The sequence below is a fragment of the Mustela nivalis genome (assembly GCF_964662115.1).
Source record: "Mustela nivalis genome assembly, chromosome: 14".
NCBI classification, from domain to species: Eukaryota; Metazoa; Chordata; class Mammalia; order Carnivora; family Mustelidae; genus Mustela; species Mustela nivalis.
Window position 1 is genome coordinate 5,901,456 of NC_139033.1, and position 17,199 is coordinate 5,918,654.

Here is a 17,199-nt window from a genome sequence, read left to right on the forward strand (position 1 = left end):
AAAAGATTTTAGCTCTTGGGGGCACTTGGGTGGCTCAGTGGGTTAAGCCTCTGCCTTCGGCTCAGGTCATGATCTCGGGGTCCTGGGATCGAGTCCCACATCGGGCTCTCTGCTCAGCAGGGAGCCTGCTTCTCTCTCTCTCTCTCTCTCTCTCTCTCTGCCTGCCTCTTTGCCTACTTCGGCCTACTTGTGATTTCTCTCTCTGTCAAATAAAAATAAAAATTTTAAAAAAAGAAAAGATTTTAGCTCCCAAAATTTAGTTCACAGGTCTTTTTGTTTTTCCTAAAGACAGCTCAGATTCTGCTTTTTGTGTGGGGTGGGGGGGAGACATAGTCTTGAAAAGGCATAACTTTGATACATCATTTCTCTTTTCTGTTCTTAAACGTGAGCAAAGAAGGCAATAACACTTTTTGAATGTTAGTTGTGTAATTTTAGTCACTTGACTGACAACTAAATTTGAGTTACTTTTTCAGTAGTATTGATACATTGACTTTTTATACTTGATTATCAGTATTCATGGATTGTCAGGATGAATGCCTAGGATTACAAGTATGGTGTTGCAGGGGAATCCCTTTGTCTCATTTGAAACCTTTGATGGCTCCCCACTACCCTCAAGATAAAGTCCTTATTTCTTAATATGGTCTAAAAGGCCTGTTGTGATTTCCCTTGGCTTAACACCAGCTTTATATTTTTGCCTTCCAACCCTTCCATACATCCATATTGAATGAACAATTTTTATTTTTCCTAAAAGGCATGCTTTTTCATATCTAAGAAAAAATAGACCAGACCACCCTATTGTATCTTCTATTAAATTTTTTGCTTTTTCATCATAACAGTCATTTATAACCATTTTGTTATTTGTATCAGTATGGTGTAATGCTTATTCCCCCATTAGACTCTAAGCCCTTTAAAAACAGGGACCACATCCCATTGTACCTGGAACCAACCAAAACCCAGTACATGCCTAGCAAATAGTAGGCATTCAATAAATATTTGTTGAGTCAAGCAAAGAATTGCCTGGATAGAGGGATAGGTAGGCTGCTGACCTGCTAATGATTTAACTAGACTAACCATGTGAAGTAGTGTACATAGTCACCTAAAGCTATCATGTCACAGGAGAAAAATGCTTCTTAGAACTGACTGCTTGTACTTCTTTATTAACAATCCTCTTTTTCTCTTCTCCTTGAATGAGGACTGTTGTCTCACATTTTTATTTATTATTTTTTTTAAGATTTTATTTATTTATTTGGTAGAGAGAGAGAGACAGCAAGAGCAGGAACACAAGCAGGGGGAGTGGGAGAGGGAGAAGCAGGCTTCCTGATGAGCAGGGAGCCCAATGTGGGGCTCGATCCCAGGATCCTGGGATCATGACCTGAGCCAAAGGCAGAGGCTTAACAACTGAGCCACCCAGGTCCCCCTGTCTCACATTTTTTAAAACACAATTTTATTGGCTAATAACTACATTTCTAGCGTACATATCTGATTGGTCAAGGAGGAAACACAAACTATCCTGTGATATTTTCAGTTTGAAATGATTGATTCTCATGGTAGGGGTATATTTACAATAAAAAAAAATGGATGAAAGTTAATTAATATTTCAGTATTCAAAAAATAAAAAGGGATCTATATCAATTAAGTATAACTGTTAAAAACCAATATGTAAGCATGTCAAAATAATGTCCATTTATTTATTTATTTATTTATAATATTTATTTATTTATTTGGCAGAGAGCGAGAGATCACAAGTAGGCAGAGCAGCAGGCAGGGGTGGGGGGAAACAGGCCCCTGCCAAGCAAGGAGCCCAATGTGGAACTGGATCCCAAGAACCTGAGATCATGACCTGAGTCGAAGGCAGAGGCTTAACCTACTGACCCACCCAGGCACCCCCCCACCGTGTTGTCCTTTTATTAACAGAAACTTCAAACTCAGAATATTTTGTATGGCAGCGGAATAATCTGCCTCTTAAGTGAATGTTAGTATAATCTCCAAATTATAGCAGTTTGTTACCTAATTATCTATTCTGTATGTATATATTGTGCATTAAGAGCATGGGCTGTATGGTTAGATCTGGGTTTGGGTCCCAGTTCTCACAAATACTAGCTGCCTGATTATGGGGAAGTAGTTTTGCCTCTTGGTTCTAATTTTTTATAAAAATCAAAATAATATAGTCTGCATTATGTAGCTGCAGTAGGGATTAAAGAAAATAATACATACCTATATGGAACTTAGCGTTGCCTGACACATAGTAGTGCTTTATAAATCTTAGCTGTTATTACTTAAATATTAAATAGACCAAAATGCTTTTAAAAGCAGATTTATTGAGATATAACTCATTTAAATGTACAGTTCAGTGGTTTTTGGTATATTAACCATTGTGGGACCATCACGACAACCAGTTTTAGAACATTTTCATGACTCTAAAAAGAAAGCCCATCCCTTTTACCAAACTCTCCTTCCCCCAGCTGTAGTCAGCCGATAATTTGCTTTCTATCTCCGTTGATTTAGTTATTCTGGGTGTGTTACATAAATGGAATTATTCAATATGGCATCTTTTGTGACTTGCTTCTTTAACTTCACATCGTGTTTCAAGTTTCACCCATGTCGTAGCGTGTATTGGCACTTTATTCCTTCTTATGCCAAAATAATATTCCATTGTACAGATGTACCACATTTTGTTTATTCATTCACCAAATGGACCTTTGGATTGTTCCCACCTCTGGCTCCTATGAATCATGCTTCTGTCAATATCGATCTGTACAAGTATTTGTGTGGACATAGATTTTTATTCCTCTTGGATTTATACCAAGGAGTAGAATTTCTGGGTCAAATGGTATCTTGATTTTTAAGTTTGTGATGAACTGCCGGTCTCTTTCCCAAAATGGTGCACCACTTTATATTCCCACCAGCAGTTTGGAGGGTTCTGCTTTCTCCTCATCCTTGCCAATAGCTATTTAACTTTTTGATAGTAGTCATCCTAGTAGATAAAAAATGGTATATTACTGTGGTGTTAATGTTTATTTCTCTAATGACTAATAATGTGGAGCATCGGGGCACCTGGGTGGCTCAGTGGGTTAGAGCCTCTGCCTTTGGCTCAGGTCATGATCCCAGGGTCCTGGGATCGAGCCCACCCATCAGTCTCTCTGCCCAGCAGGGAGCCTGCTTCTTTCTCTCTCTCTCTCTCTCTGCCTGCCTCTGCCTGCTTGTGATCTCTCTGTCAAATAAATAAATAAAATCTTTTTAAAAAGACCATAAATATTATACCCAAAATTAAAAATATAATAATAATAATGTGGAGCATCTTTTCATGTGTTAATGGCCACTTGTATATCTTAAGAGAAATGTCTTCAGATCCTTTTCCCATTTTGGGGGGGGTTATTTGTCTTTTTATTATGAAACTGTAAGTCTGGAGTGCTTTTTAATATTAATTTATATTACCACCAACCACGATGATGTTTTAGAAATAAGTTAATGTCAAACCTTATTTTTTTACAGGTACTGAAAACTTACCCCCCAAATATTTGTAAATGAGAGAGAAAGCTGACTGGGATATCAAAAGCAAAACGTTTGCAGATACAGGTCATCATGCGTAAAGGGGTGCCGAAGGACTCAGAGATTGCTGATCTCTTCTACAAAGATGATCCTGAAGAACTTTTTATTGATTTGCACGAAATTGGACATGGAAGTTTTGGAGCAGTTTATTTTGTAAGTAATTTTAGAGTGGTTTAGAGAGATTAAATTAGGGGAGTTTGAATTCTACACATTCTATTACTTGTAAAATACGTTTGCTTTTAGTGGTTTTTTCTACAAGTTAAATGTCTACACTAGAAGCAAATACTCACTGCTGAAAAGCCAGTCCTAGAAATCTAGGCATTATTAAAGTCAGTGGAATCGCTGTCACCTGTACACAAACTATCAATATATATATATATAAGCTTAAATTTTGGCCCTATGCATTTCCTCTATAAGCCAAGCTCTTTTCTGCCTCAGGGCATTTATATATGCTATTCTTCCCACCTAGAAAATTCTGCACATTGCGTCTGTATCCCTGTCTAACTCCTGCTTACTGTACAGATTTCAGCTTAAGTGTTGCGTCCACAAGATTGCCTTTCCTGTTCAACTGTCCTGAACTAAATTAAATCATTTTTTATGATCTCATAGCACCCTCATAGGGATCTCCTAAGGATCTGATACTCCTTGCATGTTGTTGAATTTATCGTGGATATAATTAAATACTTCTTTGTGAGATTTTTTGACTCATATATGTCCCTCCCCCTACATAAATGCCATGAGGTCAGAGGTTATACCTATCTTATCCCTTGCTATATCCCCATAACCTGTCTGATAATAATAGGAACTCAATAAATGATGGACAGATGGATGGATGAACGGATGGCTACTCAGACAGGTGGACCATCAAAGATTTTTAGTAACATTCGTATCAAGTCAGTATTTTAGGTTAAAGGGCATAACGCTTAGCCCCCTAACTCAGTTTGAATTCTAAGACTGTGACTTACCATCTAATAAGAAGAATGAGAAGTAACTGAAATGTTACCATCACTCTTTCACCTGAAATTCATTACAGAAAATGTAGTTCTAATTCATTTATATAACCTTAGAAGTTTGCCTCATCGAAGTCTCAAATACTTAAGAAAGCAAGTGATATTTAAGTACTGCTTATTACTCACTTCTCTAAACCTGTTATCGAATTTTTTTTTTCCTTGATCAAAAATTATTTGACTTTTAAGTGATCCTTTATGTTTTGGCATCTGGGCAGGGCTTATTTTCAGTTGTCCTTCCAAATAAGATTTTATTAATTGCATTTTAAGTTCATCTTTTTGTCTATAGGCCAATCTTCAGCCTGGGTTTCCCCTGAACTCTTTGTCATGTCTTTGCGTCTGTGCTCAGCACTACCACCACTTCTCCTTTGCCCTAATTTAATATTTGGCTTCCACTCAAGTACATTTTATCATTAAGTAACCTTCCATGGCTGGAAAGGGTGCTAATTTTCTAGTCAACCCTGCTATGTTAGTCTTTGGGCTTAGAATAGTATTTAAAACCCAATCAAAGCCCTGTCTTCTTCATTCACAGGGATAGTTTTGGGGTTTTTTTTTCCCCCTTAAGTTTATTTATTTATTTAGTTAGTTAGTGACCTCTGCCCCCAACTTGAGGCTCAAATGCACAACCCTGAGATCAAGAATCTCATGCTCTACCAACTGAACCAGCCAGGCACCCCAGGGATGCTTTTTTTTTTTTTTTTAAAGAGGATTTTTAAATTGTAAATGTACACACAGAAATGTGCATAAATACATATCCATATATTTTGATATGTAATTTAAAGAACAATTAAGAGGTAATCTTTTTCTAAACACCAGCCAGGCCAAAAAATAGGATATTACCAGCCTCCCAAAAGCCCCTCTTATGTTACGTCTATTTTGAATTTTATGGTAATTATTTTCTAGTTTTTCTTTACATGTAACTCCCTTTCTTCTTCACCCCTAACAATATAATTTGGTTTTGTTTGTTTTGAACTTTTTAAAAATTGATACATTCTGTACATATTTGTTTGTGACCTATTTATTTTGCTCCAAGATGCTTTCCTCAGTCATCTTTTCTTTTTTCTATTTATAACTCATTCATCCCCTCACAGTCTCTCTTAGCCAGAGTCAGAGGGTAGTTCCAATCTCTATTTGACTTGTGTATTTCAAAAAACAGCAACTGCAATGGGCACTAGGTGTTCTATGCAACCCATGAATCGCTAAATTCTACCCCTGGAACTAATAATACACTATATGTTAACTAAATTGAATTTAAACTTATAAAAAATGAATCAGTAAAATAAAAAGCAGCTAGATCCCCTCTCAAAATTCTCCTTTTGACTACAGTAAACCAAGCATGTATCAAAACTCACAAGCCTTTGGACTAAAGGCAAAATGAGACCTACTTTATAGTAGGCTGCAGAAGACCTAGTGATGTGTTTGCTGTTGGGGCTAAGTCCTCTCTATTTAGCTAGAATAAATGCCTTTTGAAAATGAGAACTATTTCTAATATTTCTTTACAACTCTAAACGTTAGCCCAGTGTCGTGTTTACAGTAGGTACTAAATACATGTTATTTGTTGATAATGATAGACTAGAAAAATCATAAGGATATCTCGGTGGCTTTGAAAATGTAATCATTAACTATACAGAATTGCCTGTATACAAAACAAGTAGTACAAGCCCATATAAACCCTTAAGCCACTAAAAAATAGATTAAAGGGGAATTAACTTACTCTTTACTGTAAAGCCTAGAAAAGCTTTAACCTTTTATCTATAATGGTCACATAGGTAATACCTTAAAAATGGATTTCTCATGGGCCACAGTCATATCTATATGTAGTTCCTCCCTATTGATAGATTCTTCCTCTTGTTACTCATACCATGATAACCAAGAGGACTGTCATCTCTTCCTTGGACAATTGCTGTAGCCTCCTAAGCTATCTTTGTGTGTCCACTGTGGTCTCTCTTTAGTCTCTTGTCAGCACCACAGTGACTCCGGGGAGAAAGAAGTAAATTTGATCAAAACCCTTACTGTAGGGGCGCCTGGGTGGCTCCGTGGGTTAAAGCCTCTGCCTTTCACTCAGATCATGATCTCAGGGTCCTAGGATCGAACCCCATATTGAGCCCCACATCGGGCTCTCTGCTCAGTAGGGAGCCTGCTTCCCCCTCTCTCTCTGCCTACTTGTGATCTCTGTCTGTCAAATAAATAAATAAAATCTCTAAAAAAACAAACAAAAACAAAAAACTTACTGTAGCCAGCCTACAGGGTCTTCCACAGTGTGTCCCTGTTTGTACTGAAGTTCTATTCCCTCTCATTCTCATTGCCCTATCTATAATAGAATAGCTTTCTTTGACCATCATCATGGGATTTTTGCATAAACTGTTTTCTCTGGAATGTTTCCCCTTTTACCTTCATTCTCTTAACTCCTGTTCCTCTTTTATCTCTCAGCTGAATCCTCATTTCTTCAAGGAAGCCTTTCCTGACCTGCCATCCCCTCATTTTTATTTCTCAGAGTAACACACACTCTTCTTCACAGCACCTGTCACAATTGCAATTGCACATTTGTTGGTTACGAGATTTTTGTACTGTCTGTGCTGCTAGACAAAAGATAGGTACTGAGCATATTTACTCACAGTTCTTACCCCAATACCTGATACTTATTGACTACCTAATAAGTATTTGTTGAATGAAGGAGTGAATTATAAAGAACTCAGAGAACTTGGGGTACTGCTAATTAGTAGTTTTCATGAATCCTAGTCATGCTAGAAAGCCATTAAGACCAGATTCTAGCAACCAACATTTTTATACCTAAACACTATAATTGTTAGGCTTTTGTAGTTTATAGCTTTTACACTAATGATGTCAGGAAGTATATTTAAAGTGAACTATTAGCTGGCTCAGCTCCTAGGGAATCAATCAGCTGAGAGTATATTTAGAAAAAATGGAAGCTATTGATGAAATCCCTCTGTGTGTTTGGATTTACATAAGTAATTCAGAAATTAGCAGCATTAACAAATGAGATAGTAAGAAACCCCGTATTAAAGGAAGATAGAAAAGGGCCAAGCATGTTCATTTTTGTATTCACTTAAACACAACTATGAAGTTTCTGTGTTTTTAGTGTTGCCTTGTTGAATTTCGCATACTTCCTATAATCCACCTAAAGCTAATAATTTAGTTCTCTTCTTCTCAGTATAATTATTACCTTTTAGTTGAGACTTAACAACTAAGGCAAAAAGAAAAGCTTATTTTTAATTTTTATATTTCTGTGTATTTCTATTTCTGTAGTAGCCACAGTTTAGATTTAAGTTAATTAAAATGTAAGTTAGCAACAAGTAGACTGTAATCTAAATGTAGCTGGAAATGGTTGAGAAACTCAGAAACAGATAGTATTCTAAAATATTTTTTGAATCAATGATCTTGCTTAAAGTTATTGAAGTCATTTAGACTATTGGAAGTGTTAAGTATAAATGTAAGTTTCTAGAATAACACTTGAAATGTGTATTCAATAATGATAAACAATAATCATAAAAGTACTGGAAAGTTGAAACCCCACTGATAGTTTTCTTTCCCTGTATTAAAAGATTAATTTTTTTTTAAGTTTCAGTTCTGGTTTATAACAAGTATAAAATTGCATTAAAAATTTCACATCTAGGGCACCTGGGTGGCTCAGTGGGTTAAACCATTGCCTTCAGCTCAGGTCGTGATCTCAGGGTCCTGGGATCGAGTCCCACATCGGGCTCTCTGCTCAGCAGGGAGCCTGCTTCCCTTCCTCTCTCTCTGCCTGCCTCTCTGCCTACTTGTGATCTCTCTCTGTCAAATAAATAAATAAAATCTTTAAAAATATATATAAAAAAAAGTTCACATCTAAACCAACTCTTAACTTTAGAGAGCAAACTGATGCTTAACCAGAGGGGAGGAGGGAAGGCTGGGATGGGTGAAACAGGTGATAAAGATTAAGGAGCGCCCTTGCAATGGGCACTGGGTGGTGTATGGAGTTGTTGAATCACTAAATTGTACACCTGAAACTAATATTACACTGTATGTTAACTAGAATTTAAATAAAAACTTAAAAAATAAATTTCACATCTAAGAAAAATCAACATGAAAATATTTACCAGATAATGAGTCTGTGCTCCAGTAGGCAGGTTTTGTAAGCAAGTATACATACCAAGTCCTAAGTAATGCTTACTCTGTAAATGTAAGGACATATATATTAAAGATTTTTTTATTTTTATTTTGTTTAAATTTATTTTTTTATTTGAGAGAGAGAGAGAATAAGAGAGGAGCATGAGAAACGGGAGGGTCAGAGGGAGAAGCAGACTCCCTGCCGAGCAGGGAGCCCGTTGGGGAACTCGATTCTGGAACTCCAGGATCATGACCTGAGCCCAAGGCAGTTGCCCAACCAACTGAGCCACCCAGGCGCCCTAAAGATTTATTTTTAGAGAACAGGCACAGGGGGAGGGGCAGAGGGAAAGAGAATCTCAAGCGGACTCCCCACTGAGCACAGAGAAATACGGCCTAGATCTCACCACTCACTCTGAGATCATGACCTGAAAGGAAGTCAGGTATCAGTCCCTTAACTGACTAAACCACCCATGTGCCCCAAGAAATATATTTTTATTCTCGGGTAACTTTTTTCAAGTTTCTGGTCCCAAATAAGGATTAATTATAAATAACCTTAATAAGCAATTAGAGAATACCATCTGATTCCCTTTGTGTGGGCCTTTTCTTTTCTTTTTATAAAGGTTAAGGATTTGTTTTTAAAAAATCCCTGTTGCAAGTTAAAATTCCTCATTCTTTGAGCATTTCCTAAACCTTTCCCAGGCTGCTTAGCCTGCACAGGGCATAGATTGATCTCCAAAATACCCGCTTTTCTGATACAATCACTCTAACCTTTACTGTAGTACTGAATTCACATCAACTTGTCTTTGTTGTTGTCATATAAGCAGTCTTAGCATTAAATTTAAATAGTGTTTAATTTAAATTTAAATAGTGTTAAATAAAAGCCAGCAAAATATGAGAGAGTTTTGTTTTTTGACAGAATTCCATCTGTACCTTCTAAATAAACAAAATATCTAAAAAATACCTTCATAGAGCCCTGCTTGCTGATTTGAAAACTCTAACTAGTAGATACCTTATTTTTATAGTAGGTACTTTTGCCTTTCTTTAGTACTTGTAAAAAAAAATTTTTTTCAGGGACGCCCGGTGGCTCAGTCAGTTAAGCAGTGCCTTGCGCTCAGGTCATGATCCCAGGATCCTGGGCTGGAGTCCCACATCGGGCTCCCTGCTTAGTAGGGAGCCTGCTTCTGCCTCTGCCTGCTCTTTTTCTCCCTGCTTGTGCTTCTTCTCTTGTTCTCTCTCTCTGACAAATAAATAAAATCTTCAAAAAAAAAATTTTTTTTCAGTAAGTGTTCATTTGCTTAGCATTTTGTCAATCAGTAAGACTGTTGAATTTTTTTTATATCAGTAAGCTATTGTTCATTTTTTAATTTAAAAAATTTTTATTAGAAATAAATAAATAAATTCTTTTTTTTTTTTACTAAGAAAGAAATTCATTGTTTTATCTGAGGAGCTTCTTTAAGTGTACTGAAGAAAATGATTATACATTTTTCTCTAAAATTGGTGACCTGATTTTATCAGTTACTGAATTCCAATCTTTTACCTCAGAATCACTGCTTTACAGAATCACTGGTTTACAATAATAATATCATAGAATAAAAATAGCTTACTGACATCAGGAATATGGCACTGATGCAGAGCTCTGTTATTAGAAGAAAGCCAAAATTAGATCATCTTTTAAAGTCTTATATTTATTTTTCTGAAAATTTTTAGAAAATTATCTAGTTTTAAATCTCTTAAGAAAATTTGGGGGAAGACTATTACTTGAGTTATTATTTTCATGTGTGTTTCCACTGAATTGTATTTGGGGTATGGAAAAGCTATATAGAGATAATTATGAGACAAAGCAGTCTTTGAAGATGAATACACTGTACACATATGTATGTAAGTATATATGTAATATATTCTTATATATTCTATAAAATATAAGTACTTTTGGAAGCGAAAGTCCCTCTTAAAATTTTTCTTACCTTCTGTTGCATTGTTCAGTGTAGTAGCCACAATTTAGATTTAAATTAATTAAAAGGTAAACTCCATTTCTTCAATCACTGTAGCCACATTTCACATGCATCATACATGATGTAGGTATAAAGGAAGCATTTCCTTCAAGACAAAAAGTTCTGTTGGAAAAAAAGAGAAAGGTTCTGTTGGACAGCGCTGCTCTAGGATTATCACTGATATGTATTCTGGTATAAATTCTCTCATATTCTTTCCACACATACACTCACGTTAGTATTATTTTGCAAAAGTAAGATTATAGGCAGCTTGTTTTTGTCATTGTATTTTTTACATCTTTCCATATAATTGTATATTCATATATATTACCTCATTGTTTTACTGTTTATTTCATCGTATGATTGTATCACATTATCTAACTGGTTCTCTACTGATGGATATTTTACATGGTGAAGCCAGTATGGTTGTTTTGGAAATTTGACATGTTTTTGTTTGTATATATATGTTTTTAAACCCTAATCCTTTTTAATATTATGGTTGTTGCACGTATATGAATATAGATCTAAAGAAATTGTACTTTATAGTGGGGTGGAAACATCTGTCTAGACTATTAGAAGTTGCAATATCTTTAAACTGTTAATAAGTGTGAGAATTTTTTTTTTAAGATTTTATTTATTTATTTATTTATGTGACAGACAGAAATCACATAATAGGCAGAGAAGCAGACAGAGAGAGAGAGGGGGGAAGCAGGCTCCCTGCTGAGCAGAGAGCCTGATGCGGGGCTTGATCCCAGGACCCTGAGATCATGACCTGAGCTGAAGGCAGAGGCTTAACCCACTGAACCACCCAGGCGCCCCAGTGTGAGAATGTTTTTTAAAGTGTCCAGTCAAATATTTAAGTTAAAGTAGCTGAAACATTTTTTTTTATTTTATTTTTCTTCTGCTGTCTCAACACAGGCCACAAATGCTCACACCAATGAGGTGGTGGCAGTTAAGAAAATGTCCTACAGTGGGAAACAGACACAAGAGGTATGTTAAAGACCTTTTATACCTAAACTGACATAAACCAGTTGGTATGAAATTGATGGTAGAAACAAAGTTCTTTAAACATGTATCATAGTTTTTTATTCCTTTTTGTGGAGTATATAATAAATATTCTTAATATTCTGCCTCAACTAATTTGTGGAATAGAACGTAAGTTAGTATCATAGATTTATTATATATTTGGTAATACGTTTACATTTACATGTACTAAAATTAAAGAAATAACACAAGTTTAAACAGCTTTATTTATTAAACTTTTACTTTGTCCATTTAAACTAATGAAAAGAATATTATGTATGTATACTTGATAATAAAATACTTTGTGCAGCCTAAAAATCATACCATTTTCTTTATTACTTCAATAGAAATGGCAAGATATTCTCAAGGAAGTCAAATTTTTAAGACAATTGAAGCATCCTAACACCATTGAGTATAAAGGTTGTTACTTGAAAGAGCACACTGCTTGGGTACGTCAAAGGACCTGTATTATCATTTATTTATTTCCAATTAAAATTTTTCTATTTTTTCTGTGTTCTCTTTGATCTGTAAAATTTTCAGTCCTATTTCTGTCCCATTTGACTTTTGTTATCAGTACTTAACATTTGTTAATACCTCAGAGTGTGCCATATGGTTGGCATACATTCTGTAAGATTAAATATGATATCTAGCCTATGGGAAATTTTATTCTATAAACAATCAACAGATAGTGAAAAGTTAATACCATTTTATGATTTATTTACCAAACTAAAAGATCCTTTTATTCTCATCCTAGAATTTTTATTGTTGTCATTTCTCATTCCCCACTCCAATTCCCCCAAAATTTGGGATTATGCTTAGTATCACCATCGTGGTCTAAGTTTTATCAGATAGGGCCTAGCACATGATTAAAATGAAACAGTCTTGAGTGCCTGGGTGGCTCAGTTGGATAAGTGTCTGACTCTAGATTTTCGCTCAGGTCATGATCTCAGTGTTGTGAGATCGAACCCTGTGTCATACTCTGCTCTGGGTATGAAGCCTGCTTGGGATTCTCTCTCTACCTTTTCCTCTGCCCCCAATCCCCCCTCAAAAAAGTCTTTTTTTTTTTTAAATATTTTTTTAAATTCATTTGACAGACAGAGATCACAAGTAGGCAGAGAGGGAGGCAGAGAGGGAGGAAGAGAAAAAGGCTTCCTGCTGAGCAGAGAGCCCGATGTGGCTCCCACTGAACTACCCAGGCGCCCCTCAAAAAAGTCTTTTATTCCACTCTATCCTTTGAGTATATTTTTACATGATTGTGTTTCTGTGTTTAGGTTAGCTACTGTTTAGTACATGAAAATACTGTACTTTGTACTTTATCGGACCTTGCACTCCAATTTAATGTCCAGTCTAACCATCATTTATCAAGATTCATCTATTGAGAATTTACCATATACAAATGATCACCAGTTAGGGAATGGAATTTTTGTAACCCAGATAGACTATCAAACAATATACTTAAACCTTTTTTTTCAAGCAGCTTTTAAGGTATCTAGAGCCATCACTTCTGTTCTGAGCAGAAGAAATTAATCAGAGGAGTATCTCATTACCTGGAAATCAATTCTCCGGCAATCTCCGCCATCTTAAAGGAGTTTAGAAAGGGATTTTAAGTATGCAGGATAAATGTTACAAAATCAAATGCTGAATATTATGTGTTTCGAGTCTTCAGAAAATCTGAGCTCTTATTTAAAGCCTATTTATTCTTAAGTTACACAGGGTGCTAATAAGCTTGGTTAATGGGTCTCTGTCCACAACAGATCTGATAGACTCAGTAGGAGGATAGACTCTGATAGACTGATAGACTCGAAGGAGATCGTAGGAACTGAACTGCTAGAGACATGCATACAAACAGCCATAAGACTAATTTGACTTGGGGTACTTGGGTGGCTCAGTGGGTTAAGCCTCTGCCTTCTTTGGCTCAGGTCATGATCTCAGGGTCCTGGTATCGAGCCCCGCATCAGGCTCTCTGCTTAGTGGGGAGCCTGCTTCCTCCTCTCTCTCTCTGCCTGCCTCTCTGCCTACTTGTGATCTCTCTGTCTGTCAAATAAATAAATAAAATCTTTTTTAAAAAAAGATAAAAGCGTTGGCAAAGATGTGGAGAAACAGGAATTCTTGTGCATTGTTGGTGGGAATGTAAATTGGTGCAGACACTGTATGGCGTTTCCTCAAAAAATTAAGAATAGAAATACCATACATTCTTAGTAATTCCACTGCTTGGTATTTTCCCAAAGAAAATAAAAATGCACATTTGAAAAGATATATGTAGCCCTGTGTTTATTGCAGCATATTTGAAATAGTCAAGGAATGGAAGCAACCTCAGTGATATTGATAGACAAATAGATAAAGATGTGATGTACATATACAATCTAATACTACTTAGCCATAAAAAAGAATGAACTCTTGTCATTCGTGACAACATGAATTAACTTAAAGGGTATTATGCTAAGTGGAATAAATTGGACATAGAAAATAAATACCATATGATTTCACTTACATGTGGAATCCAAAAAAAACAAACGAACAAACCAAAAAACAGGAACAGACTCATGAACACAGAGAACAAACTGTTAGTTGCCAGATGGGACAGGAGTGGGGGAATGGGTGAAATAGGTAAAGAGGATTAAGAGGTGCAAACTTATAGTTATAAAATAACGAAGATGAAAAGTACAGTGTAGGGATATAGTCAGTAATATTGTAATAACTTCATATGGTGACAAATGGTAACTACATTTAGAGTCCTGAGCATTTCATAATGGGTAATTGTTGAATCACCATGAAGTGTACCTGAAATCAACATAATATTATATGTCAATTATACTTCTATTAATAAGAAAATAAATTAATGTTTTCAAATCTGTTTATTTTAATGTCAAGCAGAAAACTATAAAATTTCAAAACTTTAAAGTTACGTTTCTTAAGTTTTAAATTATTCTGATAATGGAAGGATTTTAACATACATAGTTATATATTTAATTACACATATAAATATATAACAAATTTAACAGTTTAGATGTAAACATATAACTCTGTTATACACAATAATATATAGTATATGAGACGCCTGGGTGGCTCAGTTGGTTAAGAGGCTGCCTTTGGCTCAGGTTATGATCGCAGGGTCCTGGGATTGAGTTCTGTGCTTCTTCTTCTGCCTTTCACTCCCCTTGCTTGTGCATGTTCTCTCTCTGACAAATAAATAAAAATCTTTTAAAAATAATAACAATATATGATATATAATATGTACTTTATACCTCGCAATCCTAGAATGATATAGAAGAATATGATACTATATATTAATCTTATATAATGCATGATTATTGTATGCTATAATAATATATGATTATAATATATATCACATGTCTATATTATATAATTTTATATCTCATATTCTTCTAAATTATTCCAGTAATAGAGTACATAATTCACAAATAAAGTATATAATTCATAAACACATGTTTTCGCATCAATTATTTTAAGTGAAAAGAGCTAATATATTAATTGTGGTTATGTGTAGGTGACGTTAGGAAATTTGTATTTTAAAAGGAACATATGGTTTTAGAATATGTTTTTTAGAATAAGAAAATAGTATGGAGAGAGAGAGAGAGAGTATGTGTGTGTGTAGAGATTGGTCATTGAGCACTCATGGTTCTGACCTTGTCTATAAATCAGTAGTCTGGGACACCTAAAAAAAAAAATCTAGGATGAGAGTAAAAGAGTTTTTTCCTTTTTGTTTTTGAAAAGAGTCCCAAAATTGCAAACTCAGTAAATACCAATAGTATTTTAATAATATTGTTCTAGAAATTTTTTAAGATAAAAATTTATCTTAGTTTATTCTTAGTTCCTTGGTTACTTGGTTGGTTTTAGCAGTTTCTTATTAACTGTAATTATTCTGGTTATTGGGGCGCCTGAGTGGCTCAGTGGGTTAAACCTCTGCCTTCAGCTCAAGTCATGATTCCAGGGTCCTGGGATCAAGCCCCACATCAGGCTCCCTGCTTAGCAGGGAGCCTGCTTTCTCCCCCTCTCTCCCTGCCTGCCTCTCTGCCTACTTGAGATCTCCCTCTCTCTCTGTTAAATAAATAAGTGGAATCTTCTTTTTAAAAAATTATTCTGGTTATTATTTATTCTATTACAGTTGGTGATGGAATATTGCTTAGGCTCAGCCTCTGATTTGTTAGAAGGTAAGAATAAAACCACTATCCCTTCCTTTCTGTTCTGTCTTGACCAGAATAGTATTTCCTCCTAAATGCACTATATTTGCCATTGGGCAAAGCAAATGGATGCTGACCCAGACCTAAGGATTTTGTGGATGGGCTGTGCAAACTTTATCTCTGTGGTGGCTGAAAGTGTCTCGGGAATGACTGACAGCCCTCCTGCTGTTCAGCGCATGGCCCATCCAGGGCAGGTACTTGCTAAAATGTTCGGCTCATGTGATGTAGTGTATATAGCCAAAAAACGTCAAATTCATATGTATTTATGAAAGGTAGATGGTATCAAATTATATTGATATTTAACTCTTTCAGATATCTTGACTGACCCAGTTCTCTTCCGCAAATGCTATTATAATCAGAGACTGGGTTAAAAATTTACATTTAAAAAAACTTTTTTATATCATCCTTGATCTCTGAATAGAAATTGCTTATTAGCTGCTTTCACAAATAATGAAAACCGGTAGTTAGAAGAGGTAATTATAGATGCTCTGTGGAGAGGAGAATAATACAATCTAAAACATTCTAGGCATTTAAAATGTCAGAAAAGACTGGTAAATTTGGGCCTGGCCCATTGGAATCAGTGGTGGCTTTGACTTGCTACTGACAAGTCAATTAACAATTCATTACAGTGAATATCAGGCTTTGTTTTAAGGAGTTTGTTTGTTTGTTTTTGTACTTGAGTATCCTGTTGCCTGATTCTTTATTGCAATTCTATAGGAAATATGGTGAATGTGTTCCCAAAGTGTCATATGAGAGTATGTAATTCAGTTTGGTATAACTGTATAAGATACTAAGAAGAATGCAACTGATTATTACTTCTGAATTTTTCTTTTCCTTCTTCAGTTCACAAAAAACCACTTCAGGAAGTGGAAATTGCTGCCATTACTCACGGTGCCTTGCAGGGGCTGGCCTACCTGCATTCTCATGCAATGATTCATAGGTAAGATTGGAGACCAGTTAAATGTCAGTTATAGGACTATCCAAGGAATCTTGAAAATTAGTGCATGCTCCACTTTTTAGGGTTCCTGTGGATTTATAGGAAGCAAAGAGACTGCTGCTGCTGCTGGATGTAAGAAGTAAAGTTGTCAGAATTTAGCTTCTGTCTCTTGGTCTGTCCTAGATGTACACAAAGACTTGCATCGCCTCTGTCCTCTAGGTAACTATCCTCCAAGCAGGATGTTGCAGGAGAATTTGAGGAAGGGCCCAGCAGCCTTTTGATACAATGCCAAGAAGAAAAGAAAATTAGCCTTTCTTGCATGTATTTCTTTCCTAGCTGAATTTCATCTCCTTTTCCCGTTGTAAATAACAACTCAATCTTCTATA

The 17,199-nt window shown here is 35.7% G+C and overlaps 1 protein-coding gene across 2 annotated transcripts in view; it reads left to right on the forward strand.

The window, feature by feature from the left end:
• TAOK3 (TAO kinase 3) overlaps window positions 1–17,199 on the forward strand; it is a 184,140-nt gene that overhangs the window by 92,205 nt on the left and 74,736 nt on the right. For both annotated transcript variants that reach the window (XM_082699774.1, XM_082699775.1), the window contains exons 3-7: window positions 3,493–3,702; window positions 11,570–11,641; window positions 12,022–12,123; window positions 15,801–15,846; window positions 16,720–16,816. In XM_082699774.1, the coding sequence (XP_082555900.1) occupies window positions 3,583–3,702; window positions 11,570–11,641; window positions 12,022–12,123; window positions 15,801–15,846; window positions 16,720–16,816 (437 nt within the window). In that variant the 5' untranslated portion in view covers window positions 3,493–3,582. The remainder of the gene's footprint in view (window positions 1–3,492; window positions 3,703–11,569; window positions 11,642–12,021; window positions 12,124–15,800; window positions 15,847–16,719; window positions 16,817–17,199) is intronic.